The sequence below is a fragment of the Trichosurus vulpecula genome, chromosome 1 (assembly GCF_011100635.1).
Source record: "Trichosurus vulpecula isolate mTriVul1 chromosome 1, mTriVul1.pri, whole genome shotgun sequence".
In the NCBI taxonomy this organism is placed as follows: Eukaryota; Metazoa; Chordata; class Mammalia; order Diprotodontia; family Phalangeridae; genus Trichosurus; species Trichosurus vulpecula.
In genome coordinates this window covers 184,144,178-184,171,645 of record NC_050573.1, presented here as the reverse complement: position 1 = coordinate 184,171,645, position 27,468 = coordinate 184,144,178, and the positions used below count along the sequence as shown (strand labels likewise).

The 27,468-nt window shown below is 41.1% G+C and overlaps 1 protein-coding gene across 4 annotated transcripts in view; it reads right to left on the bottom strand.

Moving 5' to 3' along the window:
• The window catches only part of GMPR (guanosine monophosphate reductase), an 86,197-nt gene extending 75,110 nt beyond the window's left edge, over positions 1 to 11,087 (bottom strand). Inside the window, exons 1-2 of one of the 4 annotated variants that reach the window (XM_036759727.1) lie at positions 10,658 to 11,087; positions 2,962 to 3,081 (exon numbers count right to left, since the gene is read on the bottom strand). In XM_036759727.1, the coding sequence (XP_036615622.1) occupies positions 2,962 to 3,081; positions 10,658 to 10,744 (207 nt within the window). In that variant the 5' untranslated portion in view covers positions 10,745 to 11,087. The remainder of the gene's footprint in view (positions 1 to 2,961; positions 3,082 to 10,657) is intronic. The other 3 variants (XM_036759753.1, XM_036759745.1, XM_036759736.1) reach the window with 3 other exon arrangements.
• Between the last annotated feature and the right edge of the window lie 16,381 nt (positions 11,088 to 27,468).

The following is a 27,468-nucleotide window of genomic DNA, read 5'->3' as shown; positions in this document are numbered from 1 at the left end:
AAACTGAAGATCAAAAGAAGATGGAGGCACACAAGGTTGGTGTAAGCAGGCTGCAACATATTACCCTCCCCCCCCAAAAAGTATTACATTGGCTGATATGGAGTAAAGGACATAATCAGAAGAAATGTATGACCCCTGCCCCACCCCAAAAAGAGGTAGCCAGTTCACATCTTAAGAATGAGGGATAACCAAAAGAGAGTCTACTTGCTCCATTGGCAGTCACACAATGTCAAGAGATCGATCGGAAGAAAGTCCCCCAGAACAACAGGTGGAGCCCCAGTGGTGAATTAATTGGAGGATGTGGATAAGGATTACATTGGATGGGTTATAATTTGCATTGCTGGAGGGCACAGGCACATCGATGAAATTAATAACAATCAAGTATTTATTAGGCACCTATGTAGGCACTGTGCTAGGTACTAGGAAGGAATGAAACTCCCTGCTTGTAAGGAGCTTATAGAAACTACATATGTAAACATAAACATCACAAATATAAAGTGAATAAATGCAAATGTCTACAATGTAGTTAGATAAAAGGTTGTTTGCTGCATCTCAAGGAAAGGTAAGTAGAGGAAGTACAATCAAGGCAGTAGGGATGTCTAATACAGATACAGAGATGCAGATAAGGGAGATGGACTGTCCTGTGTGAGGAAGAGAGAGAAGGCCAGTTTGACTGAGCCACAGAGTGTGAGAGGGGAAATAACATCCAACGAAGCTGGAAAATAGATCGGGGTCAAATTGTGTAAGACTCTAAAAGCTAAAGAGAGCTTGTATTTTATCCTCAAGAAAATAGGAAACCACCGGAGCTGAGTGAAATCTGAGCTTAAGGAAAATCCTCATTAGGTTATATATTTGTTGGAGTATTAGAGTACGCAATCCTGCATTCGGGTTCCAAACTTCACTGCACAAGCATAGGATACGGAAGACCTGACGAGAGAGTAGATTGAGGGAAAGACATGGGTTTTCATTGACTAGAAATTCAACATGAGTCAACCATGTAGCACGGTGCCCAAGCAAAGCACGCACAATCTTAAGTTTCATTAATAGATCATAAAATCCAAAATAACGGAAGGAAGAGTTACACTGTGCTCTATACCGACCACATCTGTTGTATTGAGTTCAGAGCTTAAGATGTCACATTTTAAGAGACACGTGAGAATATGCAGATGGAAAACAACCAAGATGGTGGAAGGACCTGAACTTAGGTCATATGGGAGTTGTTTGAAGGAATGAGCTAACCCAGAGAAGAGAAGACTTAGGGGAACTCTTCAAAGATTTGAAGGATTGTAACATGTAAGGTAGATTAGACTTGGTCATTGAGACTTTGATAGGGAAAATCAAGACCAATGGGAAGAAGCTATATGGAGTCAGATTTCAAGTCAATGTAGGGAAGACCACTCTATCAATGATATGTCTAAAATTGGAATGGGCCACTTCCTCGTCTGTAAAATAGGAATGATAACCTAGGTGGAGAAGTGAACAGTGCACCAAGCACAGGCAAGAAGACCCGAGTTCAAATCCAGCTTCAGATAATTACTAGTTGTGTGTCCCTGGGCAAGTCACTCAAATTCTGTCAGCCTTAGCTTCCTCAAATGTAAAATGGGGATTATAACAGCACTTACCTCCCAGGGCTGTTGTGAGGATCAAATGAAATACTAACTGAAAAGTGCCTAGCACATAAGAAGTGCTATGTAAATGTTAGCTATTAAGAATACTAATGATGAGGATGATGCTTGGATTATTTACCTCACTTGTTTGTTGTGAAAAACTTGAAGCATTAAAGGACTTCAAGAAGCTCTTTGAGAATAGGGATTGTTTTCTGCTCTTCTTTGTATCCCCAAAGCTAAGCAACCTTCCTGGCACATAGGGGGTGCTTAATAGATGCTTGTTGACTTGACTTTATAAGACAATAAGAATACCCTGTTACTGGTGGTATTAAATTATGAGTTGGATGATTAGCTATCCAGGACATTGGGTAGAAGGTTACGTTCAATGACTTCTAAGGTCGCATGTGATTTTTATGATATGGTTCCATTTGCTAAGTATGAACATTGCTCAAAATAATTTTCACCATAAGGGTAAGTCTCAGTAATTCCTGTGACTAAATTAACTACCTTCATGAGAAACACCCTTTTTTTCAGCCAAAGATTTTTCTTTTCCCCCTTTTCGCTTTGGCCACCAAAATAGATTCACAATCATCACATGCAACATCATAACTCTCAAGGGAGCATTAATTAAGGGCCTACTATGTGCAAAGCACCACGTTGTGCAGTACGAAGACAAAGAAACAAAAGACAAGTTTTTCAAGGGGTGCGTAATTGTTCTAATTCAGGATGATGGTAACTAAAGTTGAATGGGAGAGGCATCTCCTGGAAGAGGGTAGGGTGGGGTGGCAAGTCTGTTTTTCAGCTGATATTTCAAGTTCAAGATAAAAAGGGGGGAAAAATCACAAGACCAGAAGAGAAAATTTTGTAGCACAATCAAAATCATTTTTTTAAAGATATATTTATTTAAAGCGAAACTAAAAAGCCCAGGCTTTAAATTTTGACATAACTCTTGTCTCTAGAATGAACCAGGCAATTTAGCTTCTTAATACTTCAAGCTCCCTAAACTAGGTTTTTTCTGAGACATGGGGAGGGAAAAAGGCATGCTGATCTATGGTTCCCCATTGAATGTATCATCTTTATTTTTATTTGATTGCAGTGAGTGAAGAGTTGATCTCACTAAAGTTTCTGATGAGGAGTTGAGCAAAAGAACCATCATGGCTAATGGGACTGCTCTATTTCTCCAAATGAAATAAGCTAAATCCTTTTTTTTCTCCTCTCATCATTGCTGCATCCACAGCTGGCTGATCAAGCACTTGTAGGAACTCATCTCAATCTGCAAACACCCAGAGGGCAACTTTCCAGTTCCCAACTGCAGAGGAGAAAGAAAAAGATCTTTCCTCCCCCAACCAATTACCTGAGTCATCACCACTGCCATCTCGAATGTACCAACCGTATCCATATTGGACACAATGATAGGGATCCCTGAGTAGGTCTGCTTGGAGTGGCGAAATGTGAAGCTGCGTCTAAGATCTACCTATTGGGAAAAATGAAAAGTCAAGTGAGTTCTCCATGTCCTCTTTGGGCTTTCCCATGTGGTTGGTTCAGAGCATAAGGGATTTAGTGGAGATGGGGTTGGGACAGATGGTGTGGGCAGAACATAAATGAAGAACATGGCTCAGTGAATCCATTCTGGTGTTAGGAGATTGGTTTTCCACAGAGTAATAAAGTGTGTTCTTTGTATACCACCAAGGACAAAAGGCAAAAGATCACATCCAAGTTAAATGCTAAAATCTTCTCTGTTTGGTGAGTCTGTCACAATTATTTCCTTGCAAGGCTCATACAGACCAAAAACAATGTTCTGTCACAAAACAAAGCTCCCAATCAGAGGTATTAAGGCCTTTTGCTATTAGGCCCTTCTCTTGCTAACTTCCCAAATCAAGGCTTAGTTTCTACTTTGTGTTCTTCATTCCACCTCTGAAAGCTCACCTGTTGCCCTTGCCACTCTGTAGATTGCCCAAACCATTCTGCACTAAAATTCTCCCTGCCAACCTCTTTGCTAGTTATTTATATTCACTCCCCTGGATTTCAAGGTGCTAAAAAGGAGGGACATTACTTCTATTGGTAGCATTCTGAGGTCACTTGATTAGGGAACTGCTGGAACCGCCAGTATGATCAACACAGTAGTGGCCTCACCAAGAGTACTGAGTTGGAGTCAACCCAACAGTACGCTGGAGCCATCTCAGACCTGCTCAGAAGGGCAAACTATTAAATTTTCAGTGAGAACATTTATACCTTGGCAGGCAAATGCTACCAATCAGGGCTTGATTGCGTTTTTATTGACTGTATAGACTTAAGAAATGGAGAAAATATTTATAATATGGATTAAATTTTGGTGTTTCAGCTAAGCACAGGCTTTTTGTTGCTTTGTTTTGTTTTTTGGAAAGCCAGTTGTTAAATATTTACCAGCACCCAAACACTCACAAAACAACATACAGCTGGCCAACCCACGATTCCTAGATAAAAATTAAACATTTGCAGCTCTTTTCAAATGGCACCTAGATACCATGCTGAAGATACCAAGGGTGAAATGGTAGAACAAATATAGGGGTGGTTCTACTGCTTTTATAATGGCTTGGAACTAGGTCTATACTAACCCTGTAGCTCTTAATGACCATGAGCATTCTTTTTCTTTTATTTTTAATTTTTAATTCAATTTTATTTTTATTTTCACTTCCAAATTATCTCCTTCCCTTCATACCCTCCTACATCCATTGAAAAGACAAGAAATACAATACCTATTACACATATAAAGTCATGCAAAACATATTTCCACATGAGCCATGTTCCCGAAAAAGAAAAGATAAAAGAATATGCTTCAATCTATGCTCTAAGTCTAGAAATTCTCTATCTGGAGGTAAATAGCATTTTTCATCATGAGTCCTCCGGAATTGTGGTGGATCTTTCATTATTTTACATTTTTGCTGTTACTGTGTAAATTTTTCTTCTGGTTCTGCTCATTTCACTGTGCATCAATTCATCTAAGTCCTCCCACAATTTTTTGAAACCACATCCTTCATCATTTCTTATGGCACAATACTATTCCATTACATTCATATACTATAATTTGTTTAGTTTCCCATACCTCAGTTGATGAGTAAGAATATTCATTTTTAGCAACGAATATTTAGAGGCTTTCTGTCCTTTCCCTTGACCTCTCCCCTTCATCTGAAGATGATTTCATGTTTCGAGATCAGCCCCCAGACAGAAAAAGTTGTGGACTATCTCAGACCAATAATCCCTTAATGAATGTTGAGAGTAGTAGCTGCATACCTATTTCTATAAACAAAATATGTTCAGGGAAAAGAGAGATCCACTTATGTAGGTGGCCAGTCTAGCCACATGAATTCTTATCATTAGGATGAAAAGATTTTTAAATAGTGTCCATTCTAACCACCTGCCTGGTTTCTCCACATCAAGCTCATTCCTTTCAGAATGAATAATGCCATGGGTTAAAAACAGCAAACAATCAATGAAGAGAAATAAGACGCCATAATTGTATAATCATGTGACAGCTCATCTTCTCCCTCTTCAGTCTTGGTCCTACTTCCATAAGGAGACAATTTTTGAGGTACAGCTAATAAGCAAGTAAGCCATAACCCATGCAGAGAATGGGTCTACCATTTGGTTTCAAAAACTAAATTTGCAGTTATACTTTCAAGATGCATATAGTTCAATTCATGCTGTGCACTCTAGTGATCTCACAGGAGGTTTCACTCTGGCAATCCAAGAGCTATTAGCAACATATGAAAACTGGAACTAGGCATGGAAAATACAACAAGCCCTGGTAATTCCCAGACCTTTATATAAAATGAATTCTTTGCTTCTTGGGGAATTGTTCCATTATATGTTTACCAAGAATCTGGACATGTGTGATTAATCTCCCTCTAAACAGTATAATGGCTAGGTTACCAGACTTAGAAGTAGGATGACCTGAGTTCATATCTGGCCTTAGGCGCTTGTCATTTGTTGTTGTTCAGTGGGTGTCTGACTTTTCATGACCGCATTGGAGGTTTTCTTGACAAAGATATTAAAGTGCTTTGTCATCTCCTTCTCCAGCTCATTTTACAGATGAGGAAACTGAGGCAAAAAGGGTTAAGTGACTTGCCCAGGGTCACACAGCTAGTAAGTATCTGAGGCTAGATTTAAACTCAGGAAGATGAGTCTTCTTGACTCCGGACCAGGCAATCTTTCCACTGTGCCACTTAGCTGTCCCAAATCTGGCCTTCCACACTTAGTAGCCATGTAACCCTGGGTAGGGCACTTAATCTTTCTCAACCTCAGTTTATTCTTTCATAATATTTGGGATAATAATACATGTAGTACATGCCTTGTTAGGTAGTTAGCGATAAGGATCAAATGAGATTATTAATAGTGTCTTGCAATATTCAAGCCATTTATAAATGTGAATAGAGTGCTGTATTTGGAAGCAGGAGGACCTGAGTTCAAATGCGGCCTTAGGTACTTACTAGCTGTGTGACCCTGGGCCAGTCGCTTAACCTCTCTGCACCCCAGTTTCCTCATATGTAGAATGGGAATAATAAGACCACCCATCTCCCAGGGCTATTGTGAAGATAAAAGAGATCATATCGGTAAAGTACTTTGCAAACCTCAAAGCAGTGTATACATACTATTATTAGTATTATTATCACTAGTTTACTACACAGAGATGAACAATGAAAGAATATACTTCTAAAACATCAGCAGCATTTAAGAAAGGATGCTGACATTTAATGTGAAGAGGTTGGCCGCTGGCTGGTTGAAGCAGGCCCACAAGGCTCCTACCCCCATGCTCCACATTCCAACTGCTAAGCCTGATTTAGGCCCCTGAAGCAAGAACATCAATTAAGCAACTCCCTGCCTTAAGGTCACTGAGGAGATCAATGTTCATTCACGTAGCTCTAGGCCCCGTTCCAAGGCAGGTCTGTGGAGATCCCAACCAACCCAGGTATTTGAATGAGATCCTGGCCGAGGAGAGTAGAGGTTAAGTGACACTAGCAGTCCTGAGAGACCCCCAGGGAGTTATCACCCTTAGTGCTCAAGATTCAGAGGGAGTCTCTGGCAATGCTGAGGCCCAACTAGAAGACTGAAATATCACCGGATCTTAGAGATGCAGCCAGCCCCACGGTCCAGCTCTCATGACATAGATCAGGACGCTAAGAACATCAGACAGGTCATCTGGTAGTGTGCTGGTAAACGTTTTCAACAACCCTCTTGTCGAAAACAGATGTAGGCAAGACACACTTTTCCCTTTAATCTGGATTATTAACATTTTTGTGTGTTACCAATGAAAATTTAAGAACTAAGTTTAACAACCCAGCACACCCCTGCCTCTGCCTGATAGCAAGGTAGCCTAATAGACAGAGCACTGGGCTTGGAGTCAGGAAGTCTTGACTTCAAATCCAACCTCAGACACCTAGGAGCTGTGTGACACTAGGCAAATCACCTAACTTCTGTTTGCCTCAGTTTCCTCACCTGTAAAACACGCATAATAATAGCACCTATCTCATAGGGCTGTGAGGAGGATCAAGTGAAATGATAATTGTAAAAACATTTGCCCAATGCCTGGCACATGGAAAGCATTATATAAACATTAGCTGCTGTTGTTGCTATCAGAGCACTCTAGCTTGCTGAAATCTATCCCAGCACAGATTATAGGATCATAGATTTAGAACACGAAAGGACCTTATGTGCCATCTAGTGTAACACCCCACATGGAGAATTTAAATGCACTAGTTAAACAGGGAGCAACCCTAGGCCAGTGCTGGGGTGAAAATGAAATCCTCCAAAGGACTGTCATCTGGTCTCCCTGAGGTCTTTAGGCCAGGAATAATTACGATGAGACACCCAGGTCTGTTACCCATTGGAAGACAGCACTCTCACCCCCAGGCTACTCTGGGGCAAGAGGACTGGTCAGTTTGTTTCAACACCTCATGGAATCCTAGATTTCCTAAATTACACCAGGAATGATACTTTAGTATCACCTTGCTACTCCAAAGACCAGATGGAAAGTAAGGAGGATTGAGGTCAGAAATGTAGCATAGATTTTAAAATTTAAAAAGAACCCTGGACATGAATGCAATGGATACACCCTCACTCTGAGGTACAGCAGCATCTGGATACATGTAGAGTTAAGAAGGTTTCTTGTCTTATCCCAGAAGATGGAACTAGGAGCCAAGTGTCTGCCACCTACTAGCTTTGTGACCTTGAGTCACTTAACTTCCTTGTTTCCTCACCTGTAAAATGAGGGGCTTGGACTAAATTATCTCTATGGTCCCTTTCCAGCTCCTAGCCCGAGGTCTGTAATCCAGGCTGGTGAGTTCCAGGCTGGGATCACCATTTCCTGAGGTGGGCTCAGTCATGTAGCTCTTTTCACTTTCTTACCCTCCAACTCACCCTCCAAAAGGCTTCCCCTCCTCCCTACCCAGCTCTCCCTTATGTTTTTGTCTTCCTCTATTAGAATGTATGTTCCATGAGAGTAAGAACCCTCTTGGGGTTTGGGACTTTCATTGGATATTTGTATTCCCAACACTGAGCAAAATGGCTGGCACTCAGTAAGCACTTAATAAATGCTTTATCGATCTAATTTTTTGATGCGAAGAGGAAAATTTAGGCTTAACAGAAGGAAAAACTTCCTTACCATAAATACCTTCCAAAAATGAAATGGGCCGCCTTAGGAAGTAGCCATTTCTACCTGGTGGAAAAGGGACTGAGAAGGATGGGATTTGGATCCAGAAGGAATGAGTTCAAATTTTTGCTCAGCTACTTACCATCTGTGTGACCTTGGACAAGTCATCTAACCTCTGTGAGCCTCAGTTTCCCCATCAGTAAAATGTGAGATGGTTCGGTTAAATGTTCTCTAAGGTCCCTTCTATGATCCTGTGATCTTTACTAGAGGCCTCCCATCAAGGATGTTTCAGCTAGAGGCCGCTGGTCCTTCCCAGTTCTGAATTCTGTGATTCAGCTATATTGATGTCTCAGTAATATTCTTGTTAGGAGACCAAGGAAAAGTCAAAGGTAGGAAGGGAAATAAGCAAACACCAGACTTGTCTAGGCACTAAGAGGTCCAGACATTTGCTATGTTTGGGGTTTTGTGGACAGGCAACACCTGTTTTATTCTAGCAATCAAACTTGGAATTTGCTACAAACTATTTCCCCAGGGGCCCCAGCCAGCCAGAAGCCTGAGTGCCTGACCAAACCAGATGATTCTCTGTTCCCTCTGCCTTGTCCTCTGTCACAATGCCTCCTGTCCCATCATCAGGGCTAGCTCCCAGCAAGTTTATTGTGCAATAAACTGTTTTTCTTTAGTTTCCTCCTAATATCCCTCAGGGCCACCTTCAGTGCCCAGTGCCCCGTGCCCCCAACACCCTCTCCTTTTCCCTACTATCCAGTAAAATATCTGCCTTTGGTTATTTTCACCCTAATATTTGCATGTAACCGGCTCCTGAATAAAGGATGAATGATCTTCCAGAGGTATGGCATTACCTCTCCTATCTATGTGTTCACTTTGACCCTGATCCCTAATTTCAAAATGCAAAAGATTCTGTCCCTTAAAGGAATGTAAGGCCTCAGCCAGTAGGTGGATGAGGCTTCTAAAGGACCTGGGGGGAGTACAGAAGGGGAAGAGGGAAATTTCCCTGGGCCCCTGAAGTCCTATTGTGCAAGCCACTGCTAGCCCTGCTTATCTCACCAAAGTCTTTTCCATCCCTGGCTCTATGGAAAGGTACCAGGAAGGAAAGGCACTGAGCTCCTGCCAGCTAGAGCGGTGAGAGTTAATTCTAGACCAGCCCCTTCCTGTACCACACTGCACCGCACCCCAGCGAACCAGCTAGCCCTGCTACTCCACAAAGGTGACTTTACTTCTCATTCATGGGCAAAAGCACAAAGCTGCCCCGATTCAGCTAGGATAAGACTCCCCGGAGGGCAGTACCAGGTACCACCAAGTCATGCTAAGCCCCAGACAACAGGGTAGACAGGTATGTGTCCTTGCCTCAGGTCTTCAGGTTTCTGGTTTTGAAACTGTGAAGCAGCAGTGACTTGGCTCTGGCTTGCTCTGTTTACTGCTATGTTTCTAGTCACAGTGATGGTGTCCAATTTCCTAAGCTACTATTGTCACCAAGACAAGGCTGTGCCACCACCATTATACAAAAAGAATAATTTAACCTGTCTATTCCTTGACGTCTCCCCTCCCCCAGCCAGGCTACCATGCCAACCCTCCACCTCCTTCAACTTATTTCCCCTTTATCCCATTTACAATGCAGGGTGCCACCTGCTCGGAAGGCCTTCATTCTAACCCAAGAAGAAATGTCAAAAAGCACAACCACCTACTCAGATCTTCCCCCCCACCAACATTTTTCTCCCACTTTTAGGCTTCTGGCTGGAATAGCAGGCTTACCCAATTCCTTGATGTTATATTTAGCATGGAAATGCACCTCCCCAACCCCCTACCCCCAGAAAGAAAAAGAGCCCCCTACCAGGCCCACCAGCTCCACAGGCAATCAAACTGTATTTGGAGCTCCTTCTCAAAGGCATTTCCAAAGTCAGAAAACTCCAGGGACTCACAAGTGTAAAGTCAACAGCAGCCTTCAATATTGAGAACAGCAGCAAAATCCCAAAGGTGGTTTAGCATTCCCTCCTGTCCCCCATCCCATCCCTTACACACACACACACACACACACCACATAAAAGTCCGGTCCAAAGGCATCCTGATAATTCTTATTTTTCTCACTTGTGGCGGGGCCATTCTCAATTTCTCTTCCATTTGCCTTACAACTCTCACCCCGCCCCCCACCTCACCCTTACCCTGGTCTTGGGAAATAAGAACTCCCCATTCTCTCTCTTCTTTCTCTCTCTGCCCTAAAGGCATTCTCCTGCCCTGGCAAGGGAATAGCTGACCTTGACCACATCTGGTCAGGGGAAAATAAGAGCGTTAAGCTCAGGGATCCCAGAAAGGAAAGCAATGTTACTGAACTCTGACGTTAGGTATCATGAAGAGGAAAAGAGATAGAACTCAAAGCACACAACCATCGCGCGGCTTTAGGCTCGGCGCCCACCTCGGCTCGGCTTTTGAGGCTGCTTCGCTTAGGTCTGAGCAAGACATCTTTAAAGTCCAGTTTCATGTCTACTTCTACCCGAGGCATCTTGTGGCATCCGCAGGAAGGATTTCTCTCCCTCTTTCTCTCTGCCAACCTCTTCCTTTCTGCACCTGGCAGGGCAGTCCCCTTCTTGCTGCAGGGGCAAGAGCGGCTCTGGGTGGCTGTCCTCTGCGGTCAGCTGCGGCCGAGCTCTCGGGGCGGCCCGCCGGGGCTGACGGTCTGGGGCCCGCGAGTATTACCGAGAGGCCGGGCGCTCCATCGCTTTATTAGGAGAGGGCTGTTTTTAGAACCGGCTTCTGCAGAGCGCACGCCCCGCCGCTCGCGGTCTCCTGTTTCCTGCTCGGGCTGTCTCAGCTGCCGGCTCACTCTTCCTCCCTCCCTCTGTCCCTCCCTCCCTTCCTTCTTCTTTCCCCTCCCCCTCCCCCCTCTCGTCCCCGTTCCCTCCAAATGGAGCGGGGTGTGAGCCAAGGCACTGCAGCAGAGTAATCGATAGCACTGAGTGTGTCTGGAGAATAGGGCTGGGCAAGGATGGTTATCCTACAGGAAGCTCCAGGTTTAAGGACAAGCTGATAGTAAAAGAAAAATACACGAAAACAACTCCGGCTGCAACCCCGCCCCCCACCCCAGCAGACACCCCCCAGCCTCCCCGCAGTCTTTCTGTCTCTGGCTATCTCTGTTTCTCTGGCTCTGTCTCACTTCCCTCTCTTTCCCCCTCCCTATCTTTTTTTTCCTCTCTGTCTCTGTCTTTTTGTCTCTGGCTATCTCTCCACGTCTCTCTCTGTGTCTATCGGTTTCCTCTCTGTCTCGGTCTCGGTGTCTCTCTCACTTCTCTTTCTCCGCCCCCCACCCCCACCCCCACCCCCACCCCCACCCCCATCTCTATCTTTGCCTCTCTGTCTCTGGCTAACTTTCCGTGTCTTTCTGTCTCTGTGTCTTTCAATCTGTCTCTTTCTCACTTCCCTCTCTTCCCCCCTCTCTGTCTCTGTCTTTCTCCCTTTCTGCCTGTCTTTTTTTTTGTCTCTCTCCAAATATACATATATACATACATATATACACATACACACATATATAACACATATTTAGTTATAAATCGCATATACATATTTATCCGTATATAGGCACAAACTGTTACACAACTCTCTCTCTCTCTCTCTCTCTCTCCCCAACCCTCCTCCGTGTCTCTCCCCATGTATATGTAACATAATAGTTATGATTGTATATATATATATATATATATATGTATATATATATATGTGTGTGGTTTTATATATATTTATCTGCACACATGCATGCATATATACACTCTCTAATATACCCTTCCTTATCTTTCTAATTTTGCTTCCTGTTTCAGTTTACCAGCATGACACTCTTATTGAACACTGAGACATACATATTTTAGCCTACATGCTGAATACGGTGTCACTATGTGTTGGATTTAAAGGTAAAGAAGCCTTCCGCCCTCTTGCCTATTTTCTAGAGATTTACATCCACTTCATTTTCTCAGCCAGTGACTGAGCAGGGCCTCTCACCTGTGAGAAAAATCGAGTCCTAACGCAGGGGTTCTTCACCTGGGGTCCATATCTGTGGATAGATTTGGGCGGGGGAGTGAAATTGGAAGGGAAAAATACATCTTTATTTCAGTATAATTGATTTTCTTTGCATTTCATTTCATGCATTTAAAAACGTTCAGCGAAGGGATCCATGACACAAACAAGGTTAAGAACCATGGCCCTAAGGAGTCTGGAGGGAAGTAGGAGGGGGTTGAGGAATTCTCACTCCTCTAAGCAAATTAGTAAGGGAATTTAAAAAATTCCATTTTGTTAATGATTAATGGTTCTGCCAAAAAGAAATAAACAAAAGAATGGAGGAGAGTGGTGAATACAGATCCTGCCTATTAGGCTTTTCAATGATCCAAGTTTGGAATTTTCTAAGAACCTAGGGGTTTTGTTGTTTTTCAGTCATGTGTGACTCTTTATGACCCCTTTTTGAGATTTTCTTGACAAAGATACTGGAGTAGTTTGTCATTTCCTTCTCTAGCTCATTTTGCAGATGAGAAAACTGAGGCAAACAGGGTTAAGTGACTTGCCCAGGGTCCCACAGCTTTATAGTCCCATTAATAACCAGAAATACATTCAATAAAGTCTTCCTGACTAGATAAAATACTACCAGTTCTCATCTATTAAATAAAGTTATTTGGCTAAATGTCTCTAAGGTTCCTTCTAGCCCTACCTAGATTGATGATCCTATGATAGAGACATGCAATAGTAAATTGTATAACTTTTAATGTAAAAGCTAATAAATAATATTATAGAGCTAACACAGCCCACCTGACTTCATCTTCTTCCCTGTTCCTCCTCTCTTCCTTCTCAGCCAAGGGAAGCAAAGAACAACATAATTCTTACCAGTTTCCTGAATTTTTAAGAGTTTTCAAGTTAACTGCCAAACATCTATCAATGTTGCCTTCAAGATAAAACAAACCTGTTGACTTCATAGAACTATGAGCTGGAAGGGATTTTACAGTATTTTATAGATGGGGAAACACACTCATTCAATGATCTCCCCATGTTCACACAACTTGTAAACAAGAGAGATGGGAACTCTAACTCCAAAGCTAGTAAGTATTCTGACCACTGCATCAGGCCACCTCAGGGTTCTTTTTTTTAATTTTTAAATAACCCAATAATAATATTCTTTACAATATTTTGATCTAGTAAGAAAGGCATAATATAACTACAGCCTAGTATGAATATTAAAGCAACATAGCCCTCTAAAATACAGCAAATGGACCCTTGGGATTCCTCTATGCTAACATAGCCCTTTTATGCTAAGATAAGCATTTGATACTCTGCCAATGAGACCTCACTAAGATTTGTTAGTTCTCCCTTGTCCTTTTTTTCCCTGTATCACATTTCTCATCTTAGTCACATCCACTCATTCTCTTTTCCACCCCCTTTCACTACTACTCTGAAGTCTCATTGTGGCTTGGCAGTGACTATGGGTACTCAGCAGCTGTGCCAGCAGAGTACACATACTAGCAGGTTCTACCAAGTGGGAAAAGGTTTAGTGTCAGGATTGGAGAAGGACTAGGTGTCTTTTGTGTGAGGACCAGACTGGCTGAATTTGGAGAAATCCATCATCAGAAAGCTGGCAACATTAAAAGAAAAATTTTAGTCACTGCGAGTGGAGTGAGGGCCAGAATAGATGGGAAAGGAAGGGAATGAACATTTTTAAGTACCTGGTTGGTTGTTGTCCTTTGTGCTTGAAAAGGACCGAAATGACATCACTATGTCAGGGTCAAGGTATAGCGGGTCTACCTGTGGCTCATCAGACCAAAACAAGCTCAGAAGGCTCACAGGTTTGGCACAAATAGTCCATAAGAACATTGGGAATAGAGATGTCTCTAAATTTGTGTGTCTCGCGTTTCTTTTGAGCTACTGTAATTCTGCTTTGCTCATGGAGCCCAGTACCTTTTTTGATGTGTGCATACCACACTGGGTGTTCCTAGGAGAGTATCTCCCATTTCTTTTTTTTTTCAAAAGTAACTTTCAGAATTTATTATAAAATTTTTTTATTTATTTAATATATTTAGTTTTCAACATTGATTTTCAATCACCCTACTCCCCTCCCATCCCCTTTTCCCTTCCTTTCTTGTAGGGCTAGATAAATTTCTATGCCCCATTGCCTGTGTATCTTATTTTCTAGTCGCATGCAAAAACTTTTTTTTTTGTTTTTGAATATCTGTTTTTAAAACTTTGAGGTCCAAATTCTCTCCCCTCTTCCCTTCCTACCCACCCTCCCTAAGAAGTCAAGCAATTCAACATAGGCCACATGTGTATCATTATGCAAAACCCTTCCACAATACTCATGTTGTGAAAGACTAACTATACTTTGCTCCTTCCTAACCTATCCCCCTTTATTGAATTTTCTCCCTTGATCCTGTCCTCTTTCAAAAGTGTTTGTTTTTGATTACCTCCTCCCCCATTTGCCCTCCCTTCTATCATCCCACTTTTTTTTGTATGATCAAAATATGTTTATTATTAATACAGATGAATTTAACATTAAAACATTTAAAGAGTATGATGTAGAACTTTTAAAGCACAAAAGATACAATTTGTAACCTGAAAAATGCTTAATCCATGGTTATTAGGTTATTTCAAACTCATTCTTACACAGACTTTGGCCAGAATATTCCCTTTCTTCATTTTATATTTAATTTATTTAATATATTTAGTTTTCAGCATTGATTTTCACAAGAGCTTGAATTACAAATTTTCTCCCCATTTCTACCCTCCCTCCCAATCCAAGATGGCGTATATTCTGGTTGCCCATTCTGCAGTCAGCCCTCCCATCTGTCACCCCACTCCCCTCTCATCCCCCTTTCCCTACTTCTCTTGTAGGGCAAGATAAATTTCTACACCCCATTGCCTGTGTATCTTATTTCCTAGTTTCATGCAAAAACTTTTTGTTGTTGTTGTTCTTTTTGAACATCTGTTCTTAAAACTTTGAGTTCCAAATTCTGTCCCCTCTTCCCTCCCCACCCACCCTCCCTAAGAAGTCAAGCAATTCAACATAGGCCACATGCATATCATTATGTATAACCCTTCCACAATACTCATGTTGTGAAAGATTAACTATGTTTTGCTCCTTCCTAACCCATCCCCCTTTATTGAATTTTCTCCCTTGACCCTGTCCCTTTTCGAAAGTGTTTGTTTTTACCTCCTCCCCTGTCTGCCCTCCCTTCTGTCATCCCCCCCTTTTTTTCTTCTTCCTCCTTCTTTCCTGTGGGGTAAGATACCCAATTGAGTGTGTATGGTATTCCCTCCTTAGGTCAAATCTGAAGAGAGCAAGATTCACTCCTTCCCCCTCACCTGCCTCCTCTTCACTTCCTACAGAACTGCTTTTTCTTGCCACTTTTATGTGAGATAATTTACCCTAATCTATCTCTCCCTTTCTCCCTCTCTCAATATATTCCTCTCCTATCCCTTAATTTGATTTTTTTAGATATCATCCCTTCATATTCAACTCACCCTGTGCCCTCTGTCTATACATATATATACACATATATACACATACATATACACATATATATACACATACATATATACATACATATACACACACATACACACACACATACACACACACTCACACACACATATATATATATATGCATATTCCCTTCAGCTACCCTAACACTGAGGTCTCATGAATCATACACATCATCTTTCCATGTAGGAATGTGAACAAAACAGTTCAACTTTAGTAAGTCCCTTGCAATTTCTTTTTCTTGTTCTTTTTCTTGATTACCTTTTCATGCTTCTCTTGATTCTTGTGTTTGACAGTCAAATTTTCTATTCAGCTCTGGCCTTTTCACTGAGAAAGCTTGAAAGTCCTCTATTTTATTGAAAATCCATATTTTGCCTTGGAGCATGATACTCAGTTTTGCTGGGTAGGTGATTCTTGGTTTTAATCCTAGCTCCACTGACCTCCGGAATATTGTATTCCAAGCCCTTCGATCACTTAATGTACAAGCTGCTAGATCTTGTATTATTCTGATTGTGTTTCCACAATACTCAAATTGTTTCTTTCTGGCTGCTTGCAGTATTTTCTCATTGATCTGGGAGCTCTGGAATTTGGTGACAATATTCCTAGGAGATTTCTTTTTGGGATCTATTTGAGGAGGTGATCGGTGGATTCTTTCAATTTCTGTTTTACCCTCTGGCTCTAGAATATCAGGGAAGTTCTCCTTGATAATTTCTTGAAAGATGATATCTAGGCTCTTTTTTTGATCATGGCTTTCAGGTAGTCCAATAATTTTTAAATTCTCTCTCCTAGATCTATTCTCCAGGTCAGTGGTTTTTCTAATGAGATATTTCACATTGCCTTCCACTTTTTCATTCCTTTGGTTCTGTTTTATAATATCTTGATTTCTCATAAAGTCACTAGCTTACACTTGCTCCAATCTAACTTTTAAGGTAGTATTTTCTTCAGTGCTCTTTTGGACCTCCTTTTCCATTTGGCTAATTCTGCCTTTCAAGGCATTCTTCTCCTCATTGCTTTTGGAGCTCTTTTGCCTTTTGAGTTAGTCTCTTTTTTAAGGTGTTGTTTTCTTCAGTATATTTTTCAGTATTTTTTTCGGTCTCCTTTAGCAAGTCATTGACTTGTTTTTCATGGTTTTCTCACATCCTTCTCATTTCTCTTCCCAATTTTTCCTCTACTTCTCTAACTTGATTTTCCAAATCGTTTTTGAGCTCTTCCATGGCCTGGGACCAGTTCATGTTTTTCTTGGAGGCTTTTGTTGTAGGCTCTTTGATTTTGTTGACTTCTTCTGGCTGTATGTTTTGATCTTCTTTGTCACCAAAGAAAGATTCCAAAGTCTGAGACTGAATCTGAATGCGTTTTCTCTGCCTGGCCATGTTCCCAGCCAACTTACTTGACCTTTCAGCTTTTTGTCAGGGTATGACTGATTGTAGAGTAAAGAGTACTTTGTTCCAAGCTTGAGGGGATGCACTGTTATGTTCAGAGCTATTACAGCCAGCTCTGTCCCACCAGCACTCCTCCTTCCCCAAGAACCCCCAATCCAGACTGGACTCAGATCTTAAGCAGGCTCTTCACTCCTGCTCTGATCCACCACTTAATTCCTCCCACCAGGTGGGCCTGGGGCCAGAAGCAACTGCAGCTGTAGTTCTGTAGCTGTGCCACCCCCGCTGCCCCTTGGGTGGTGGCCGAACTGTGAACTCCTATCACTCTGTCCCCCCGCAGCTTTCCCCACTAACCCTCTTTGGTGTTTGTGGGCTGAGAAGTCTGGTTACTGCCACAGCTCATTGATTCAGGGTACTAGGGCCTGCTCCGCCCAGCTCCCAGTCTGGTTGGTGCAGGCGCTCTGCTCCCAGCTCCGTGGGCGATAGACCTTACCCAGAGATCATCCAGGCCGTCCTGGGCTGGAGCCCTGCTTCCCTCCACTATTTCATGGGTTCTGCAGTTCTTCTCTGTTGTCTTTGGTGTTTGTGGGTTGAGAAGTCTGGTAACTGCCACGGCTCACTGATTCAGGGCACTAGGGCCTGTTCTGCCCAGTTCCTGGTCTGGTTGGTCTGCTCAGTCCATGCTGGGTTCTGCTCCCCTCCGCTCCCAGCTCCTTGCGCGATAGACCTTACCCAGCGACCATCCAGGCTGTCCTTGGCTGGAGCCCTGCCTCCCTCTGCTGTTTTGTGGGTTCTGCAGTTATAGAATTTGTTCAGAGCCATTTTTATAGGTTTTTGGAGGGACCTGGCGGGGAGCTCAAGCAAGTCCCTGCTTTCCAGCTGCCATCTTGGCTCCACCCTCAGTATCTCCCATTTCTTACAATTGATATTCTTTAGAGAGACTGTGTAGAGTATCCTTGTATTGCTTTTTCTGACCCTTCCATGAGCACTTGCCTTGTGTGAGTTCTCCATAAAAAATGGTATTTTAGGCAAACATAAGTTTGGCATTCAAACAATGTGGCCAGCCCATCAGAGCTGTGCTCTCTACAGATATAGATTGATAGATAGATAGGTGTATAGATCAGAGTTTGAATCCTTGGCAGTTCAGCTCAAGAAAAAGAACCTTAGTGTCCAGGACCTTATCTTGCCAGTTGACCTTCAGAATCTTCCTAAGACAATTCAAATGGAAGCCATTCAGTTTCCTTGAGTGGCTCTGGTAGACTGTCCAGGTTTCACAGGTGTACAACAATGAGGTCAACGTAATGGCTCTGTAGACCTTCAGTTTAGTAGGCAGCCTAATACGTCTTCTCTCCCACACTTTCCTTAGGAGCCTCCCAAATGCTGAGCTAGCCCTGGTAATGTGTGTTCAACCTCATCACAGAGTGTATATCCCTGGAAAGTATACTGCCAAGGTAAGTAAGGTTGCGATAACTCCCGTCAGCAAGCTGGGCAAATTCCCCCAATAATATCACTAGATACAATAGAACAACCTGAGGACAGCACATGAGATGAGTGGGACTTCCATGGAGAACTTCAGGTACTGATATACATAATGTGATGCCACTAAGGTTAATAATGCAGGTTGCGTTAGCTGCTAGAACCTCAACTTGGAGTCCTTGTGCTAAGGCAAATTCAGCTGAAGGTAGGGAGGGGATGTGGATGAGATGTTAGCAGGGCAAAGATGGTAGTCTATCCCAGGTACAGTCACTCCAAGAGAGGGGGCAAACCATATCTTAGAGCAGTAAATTTAATTACCTACCCTAATACTGAATGACTTAAGCAACTTTCTCTAGCTTTTCTTGCCCTGATTTTCTCTCATCTCAGAGTCATTATTTTGAGGGAAATTTAATCAAGCACCCTTGTACACATATGGCAGCATGGTATAATAAGAAAATTGGACATGAGAACAGGACGGCCTTAGTGAGACTCCTGCCATAGATACTTACTAGTTGTGTGCCCCTGGACAGATCATTAACCTCTCCAAGCCTCAGTTTCCTTATCAGTAAAACTGGCAATAATAATGGCATATTTCTTAACTGGATTGTTATAAAGAGAAAATCAAAACTTTGCAAAGTTTCTTCTTAAAATAAATTTTATTGATATATTTTCTTTTTTACACTGCCTAAATTTCTCCGAGTCTCTCCCTCTTTGTCTTCAAGAGATCTATATTTCTTATAACAAAGGTTTTTTTCAAGTAAAGAAAAAGAAAAAGCAGAAGAGAAAAAAATCAGCAAAACCAATTAATGCACAGAAAAAATCTTGCAACATGCTTCACAAACCTTTTTAGCACTAAATAGGGTCTATCATTATTACTTTAAAAAAATCATTGGGATAAAAATCATCCTATTTAGTCAGTTAATTTTCCAGAAGGTATGCCCATAATGAACTATTTCCTCTTCTTCCCTCCACTCACTTAGGACTTCATCTCCTTTCACTGCCCTCCATTTTGATCATTTTAACTACACAGATGCCTTTATTTACCAAAAAATATATTCACAACTCCCCTCAAACCCTGACCCCTATGAAAAAAGTAAAGCAGCTAGATGGTGCAGTGGATAGTGCTGAACCTGGAGTCAAGAAGATCTGAGTTCAAACATCAGTCACTTACCAACTGTGTGACCCTGGACAAGTCACTTGACCTCTGACTGCCTTGGTTTCCTCATCTGTAAAGTAGGGATGATGATAGCACTACTTTCCACAGTTGTTGTGAGGATAAAAATTAGATAGTATTTGTAAAGTGCTTTGCAGACTTTAAAATGCTATATAAATGATAGCTGTCATTATTTTTAAAAGGAAAGAAAAGTAAAAAATAGAAGAGTGAACAATATCTCCATTTAGGAATAGGATATAGATAGACTAATCAATAGATAAATAGGCAGACCAGTAGATATAGATCTATAGACAGATAGGTGTATAGATCACTAGACAGACTGATGTAAAGATAGATAGATAGATGGATGAATTGATAGATAGACAGACAGACAGACCAATCAATTGATAAATAGGCAGACTGGTAGATACAGATCGATAGATAAATAGGTGTATAGATCACTAGATAGACAGATTGAGGTGAAGATAGATGGATGGATGGATAGATAGACAGACCAATCAATTGATGAATAGGCAGACCGGTAGATACAGATCGATAGATAAATAGGTGTATAGATCACTAGATAGACAGATTGAGGTGAAGATAGATGGATGGATGGATAGATAGACAGACATACAGACCAATCAATTGATAAATAGGCAGACTGGTAGATATAGATTGATAGATAGATAGGTGTATAGATCACTAGATAGACAGATTGATGTAAAGATAGATAGATAGATGGATGGATAGATAGATAGACAGACCAATCAATTGATGAATAGGCAGACCGGTAGATACAGATCGATAGATAAATAGGTGTATAGATCACTAGATAGACAGATGGAGGTGAAGATGGATGGATGGATAGATAGACAGACATACAGACCAATCAATTGATAAATAGGCAGACTGGTAGATATAGATTGATAGATAGATAGGTGTATAGATCATTAGATAGACAGATTGATGTAAAGATAGATAGATGGATAGATAGATAGATAGATGGATGGATAGATAGACAGAAAGACCAATCAATTGATAAATAGGCAGACCGGTAGATACAGATTGATAGATAAATAGGTGTATAGATCACTAGATAGACAGATTGAGGTGAAGATAGATGGATGGATGGATGGATGGATGGATGGATGGATAGACAGACATACAGACCAATCAATTGATAAATAGGCAGACTGGTAGATAGATTGATAGATAAATAGGTGTATAGATCACTAGATAAACAGATTGATGTAAAGATAGATAGATAGATGGATGGATAGATAGACAGAAAGACCAATCAATTGATAAATAGGCAGACCGGTAGATACAGATCGATAGATAAATAGGTGTGTATAGATCACTAGATAGACAGATTGAGGTGAAGATAGATGGATGGATGGATAGATAGATAGACAGACATACAGACCGGTAGATATAGATCTATAGATAGGCAGATATATCTATAGATAGATAGATCTATAGGTAGATATATAGATCACTAGATAGACAGATCTATAGACAGAAAGACAAATAGATAGACAGACAGATAGATAGACAGACAGATAAATGCTTACTATGTTCTAGTCCCAGGGCTAAGTGCTGAGGATGCGAATATAAGAAAACAAGGAATCCTAATAAAAGGAGACAAAGCATAATAGGGAGCTGGAAACCCAGGAGTGTGGGGTTGGGGAGGGCGCCCACTCCTGGTGAGGAAATTGATCAATCTGCATAAAGCTAGGAGTGAAGGGAAGCAGTGTATCTGGGGCCTCTCCTCATGAAATGGCTTTCCTGGCTAGGGATTTGCCCACTGCCTTAGTTAGATTTGGCCTGTTTTGCATTCTTAGAGGACTACACAGACATAATTGACAAAATTATTGTCAATAAAGCTCTTTGAGTGTGGAGAGTTACTGTACAAGCGGCATATGCCATGATCTTGAACCTGACAGGCAGCTGACAGTTACAGAAGGTTTAAAAAATGTTATCTTGGAAAGTCATCAAAAAGGGGGAACAAAAAAGCCCTAGTGATTAAACAGCCCAAGTTTTAATGGCCATCATTTTTTTTGGAACAGCCAGGCTGCAATTTGGGCCTATCTTAGATCCCTTGTGGGCAGATAAGCTGTCAATATGATGTGTTTAAGCTGTTAACAAGTGGGTAGTTTTGTGCCAGTATTTCCAGTCTTCTAGCACCATGTTCCAGCCTGTCTTCCCTCTCTCGATTCCTGTGGCTGTGTGATGACAAAGACATTCTCTCCTGATGCTATTTACAGGCCATCGTAATGCTAGGTCCATCTCTGCTGGTGAGCTAAGTGGCAGCTCAGAATAGCATTTTATCTGTGAAGTCTTGTCTTTCAAGTATACAGTTGTCAGTCCAACTGAAGGATAAATTGAAGAGGTTGGGTGGGTCATGGCTTTACTAGGTTCAATTTAACTCAACTAACCAATTTCCATTAATGATAGACGGTATGCAGAGCACTGTATGAGACACTGGTGGGGAGGGCGATGCAAAATTTAGATAGGACTGTGGCCTGGGCCCTCATGGGCCCACATGGGCCCACGTGCATAAATAACTAGAATATATAACATATTATGAGTCCAAAACAAAGTACTATGTGGGCTTAGAGGGTGAAGGTCAATACAAATGGGGAGATCAAGGAAGATTTTCTGGCAGAAGTAGCATTTGAGTTGGTCAGCATGGCAGAATAGATGGAGAGGAGGCCTCTAAGTCAGAAAAACAGGTTTCAGTCCTGCCTGTGACATCTACTGACTAGGTGACTCCAGGTGACCTCTTGGTGGCTCTAGGAAACTCTTTTTAAAAAAAAAATATTTTAGACTCAAACACCAGAACACAAATACAGAAAACAAAAGCATATCAATATTAAATATTGGAACATAAATAGAAAGTAAGAAAGAAAAAAAAACATGTCATGTGCATAGCAGAACATGAGAGGATTCAAAATACATATCAATAAATTTTCATTTCAAGAAAGCCTGTATGATAAACACTACACATTGTATTGAGAGCTGTCCATCTTTTCTTTGCTTCCTTGTAAGTTTTCTTTTGTCCTCTGCTGTGCACTTTTTACTTTGTTCTTTTCTCTCCCTCCACCTCCCCAGAAAGCTACAATTAAGTGCAAATATATTTCTCTATAGCTATAGATATATACATACACATATAATTATATACATAAATACATAGGCATATACTTTCCCAAACATACTCTACTCCTGATTTTTGTTTTTACATTTGTGCATATCTCTTGTTTCCTATCCCTCCTATCCCTCCTGCCTCTTCTACTTTATTTTTACCTTGCCCTGCTATTACTAGCCTACTTCCCTGTTCTGTTCTCCCATTCCCATAAATCTAAACACCCTTCTATAACCTATTACCTCACCCTCCCCTCTACCTTATCCTCCCATTCCCACTGATCTAAACACTGTTCTATACTCCCCTTTTACCTATTCCCTTACCCTCCCCTCTAAAGATCCCTCGCTTGTCCTCTCCCCACTCCCTATCCCTTTAGCATTTCATTTCTTCTGAATTTAGAAGACTTTTACACTCTCCCAAATATATATATATATATATATGTATATATATATATATGTATTGTTCCCTCTTGAACCCATTCCCGATGAAAGTAGGTTACCAGAACTACCAGTCCTTCTCCCTCATCTAATTCCTCTGCACCGATTCTTCCTCTTGCACTTCATTTGTATAGAATAATTGCTCTTTTTAGCTGTTCCTAAATGGTTTTACTTTTTAAATTCATATCATACCCAGGTTTACCCCAGTCTTTCTTATGAGCTAACCTATTATCAATAGGAATCTTAGACATACGTTTTGCATTTTACACATATAAAAAGTAAGTGGTCTATTCTTACTGAATCCCTTGTAATCAGTCTTCGGTATGTACCTTATGTTTCTCTTGATTCTTGTATGTCAAGCCTTCTATTAAGTTCAGACTTTTTTTTTAACAAAGTCTTGAAAGTCCGATAGTTGATCAAATGTCCATTTTTTTTATTCAGGATTATGCTTAACTTTGCTGGGTATGATATTTTTGGCTGGAGCCCCAGTTCTTTTGCTCTTCAATACATAGTGTTCCAAGACCTGCAGTTCTTTAATGTCTCTGCTGCTAGATCTTGTGTGATTCTAATTGTGGCACCATCATATTTAAATTGTTTTATTTTTGTTGCTTTTCATATTTTATCCTGGAGCTGGGGGGTTTGGAATTTGGCTATAGTATTACCGTGAGTTTTCCTCATAGGATCTCTTTTAAGTGGTGTTCGGTAGATTATTTCTATTTCTACTCCCCACCCCTTGTTCTAATGCTTCAGGACAATTTTCTTTAATTATTTCTTGTATTATTGTATCAATATTATTTTTTGATCACAGCTTTCAGTTAGTCCTATTATTTTTATGTTTTCTCTTCTTGACCTATTCTCCAGATCTGTTGTTTTTCTTATAAGATATTTCATTTTCTCTTCTATTTTTTCTTTATTCATATTTTGTTTAATTATTTCTTGATCTCTTATAATTTTGCTGGCTTCACTTTGCCCAATTCTAATTTTCAAGGTGTCATTTTTCTCCTTAAGATTCTGGATCTTCTTTTCTAATTGAGGTTGACTTTCCTTTCATAATCTTCTTGGTGGTTTTTGGGGGGAGTTATTCTTATTTTTTTAGTCTTTCCTCTCTTGTGTTATTAGATCTTTAAAGTCTTTTTTTAAAGATCTTGTATGAATTCTTTTTGGGCAGGTGACCATTTGACCTTACTCTTTAGGGATTTCTTTACTTCAATATCCTCCTCTGAAGATGAACCCCAGTCCTCTCTATTCCCACAATAGCTTTCTATGGTTGGATTCTTTCTCCTTTGCCTGTGCATTTTTGTGGTAATAGCTTAGTTTTTGTAATCACCTCCAGCCCTGGAGTATGGGAGATGGTGCCTCTTTTCCCAGATCTTCAGTTCTCCCCTCTAGCCTGGAACCAAAGCCAAACCTCCAGCCTTCTACAAGTGAGCACAGCCGGGGCTTTCTGCCCCACAACTTCTGCACTCACCGGGCTATGCTCTTTCCCTCTGGCTCCCACCACTCTTCACAACTTAGCTGGGTCTGACATTCCTTGTCAGCAGAGGTTCCCTTGATCTGATCTTCCAGGTCTCAGATGTCCAACTCCCTTACTATCCTCGGGGTAAAAGTTCCTATGGCTGGGGGCCAGGCAACCTCTCAAGCCAACTAACCCCAGGGCTTGCTGCTTGTTGTTACAGTGGACCCCAGCCTGGAGGTGTTTACTCTTCACAGGGACCAAACATTGTCCTGGAATTTTTCTTCTGATCTTCTCAAATTGTACCAGGAAGACCCTGTTGTACCTCTATTCTTGTTTATTTTTACTAGCACTTTGTTTGCCCTACTGTGCTATTTTATTTCTTTTGTGGGGAAAAATCTTGAGAGCTTGGAATTTTCTGACCTACTCCACCATTTTTCCAGAATCCTCTCCCTAGGAAACTTTCTAAGACTAAAGTGCAGAGAAAGAACCAACCTGAATTAGTAGATAGAGTTTCTTCACAAGGGGGTTCCCTATATAGTTCCTCTTCCCTTTTAAAAATAATTAAGAATTTTTAATGGCAAGAAAGTGGAACTTTTTGCTGTTTTTTCTTTTGGAGTGCTTCTCAGCACTAAGGCAACCAAGTGCCTTTGATTGAGCCTTACCTTTGATTGAATCAAGAGTCTTTGATGACCTGCTTAAGTCACAAGAAAGCCTAAGTCACATGAGTTTGAGTCACATGGTTGTGACACCCTCTGACCCTGAAGAAGTGTACATATACTCTGAAGTTAGTATTTGGATTTGGGGCTCACTCATTGGAAGAGTGTTTGTGTGATTTGGCCAGACTGAGACTCTGGGTAGCCATTAAGGAGCCCCCCAGCTTTGAAAACCCAGATGTTGGTGCTTCTCTCTCTCTCTGGTAACTATGTATGTATTGCTATGGACAGACAGTTAGAAGCCCTGTCTGCTAATTTGTGTTATTTGCTCTGTTTATATAATTTCTGCTTGTGTTTTCTCTGAAGTTCAGGGTGCTGACTTTTCTCCCTAAACTAAGTGAATGATACATGTATGTTTAATTAAAGTAAGATTGTAAACCCCTTAAAGTTGCTTTCCTTAGAAAAGCAAATCAAAGAACCTATGCTAGTAGCCCTCCTGTGTTTTGATGTTATTTGCCTTACACCTCCACAGTAGCTGCAAGCAGCATTGTTGCTGCAGAATTCATTACTGAAGAAGAAGGAAGACAATCAGACCACAGGGAAGAATGTGAATAAAGGCACAAAGGCACATTTGGGAGACAGCAGATAACAAAACCAAGTCCCAGAGAGTTCAAGTGATTTGCTCATCGATAAGCTGAGATTCTACTGCCTCATGTAGGAGCAGTTAAAAATTACCTTTAAATTATTATTAAAAGTTATAATTAAAAATTATAAAGTGGGCCAGTTTTTCTGGGACATATAGTTTGTAGAGGGGTGGAATAAGAAAGATAAGAGATTACTATACTGTGGAAGGCCTTGAATGCCAGGCAAAGGACTTTGAGCTTTATCTGTAAGGCAATAGGAAGCTATTGAAGACTTTTGAGCAAAAGATTGACTTGATCTGATCCTAACTAGATTTCTGTAAGGTTCCTGCCAACTCTAAATCTGATGATGCTGTGTTTGAAGGACAGAGGGTCTGGAAGCAGTGTGACTGGGTAGAATGCAATAGGGAAGGGGTAGATACCAAAAGCTGGTTATGAGGTAACAAGGTGAATTGTTACTTTAATGGTAAGGATAGACCCAGAACTAAATACTGTAATAGCTAAAATAAGAATCACAATACTAGTATAGTAATCCCTTTTACATCACAACTTTCTCCATCCCATAAAAGATTAAGTGGGAATTTTGGGAAGAGTTTTGCGGAAGCCACAGGCAACACAGAAAAAGTTTAGAAACTTAAAAATACATAAAATATAAGTGTAGTATTGTATAATATCAGCATATTTTATCTTTTAATATCGAACTAATTCAGACTTCTTCTCTGGTATGAAGGGAAGACCAAAAAAATTTTATGAAGATTTTCCAGATGGTGGGGAGGCAGGGTGGGGTGGGGTGGGGGTGAGGAGTATGCCATGCTCCCTAATACCTCCCCCAGATTGTGGAAGGGATAACTCTAATTCAAAATCCTTAACCTTGTAAAGATCATAAAGCACTTTCTTCTCTAATATAGGGTTATGTGTGAAAAATATTGAGTTCTTTTTATAGCCAAGGGTATAGATCTTTGGCCTTCTGGCTATTCCCTATTTATGTGCCTAGGTGTATAACTATATATCATAAAAAAGCAGACCTTGAAACTTTAACTGACAAAGCTACAAGTTAGTAGAGTCACCTCCCACTCTCCCTCTTCCTGGTATGTTCCATCTCCTTGGTTTGTCAGAATTCCCATTCTGGAGGGAGAGCAAAGCCATCCACCCCAGCTACTCTCACAGACCCCCACCACCACCTGCTGAGGGACTGGACTATTAGATAGCCCCTAAACATCTTTTAGGCACTTTACGGCCTACACCTCCTACCCCTGATTAACTCAAGGTGTTGGATAAATTGAAAAGTCAGGCCTTATCCCCAAAAGATTGAGGACCTCTAATGGAGTGTCTAGGTTTTTGATTCAGGGCAGTTTATAGCAAGAAATAATATAGTGCAAGAAA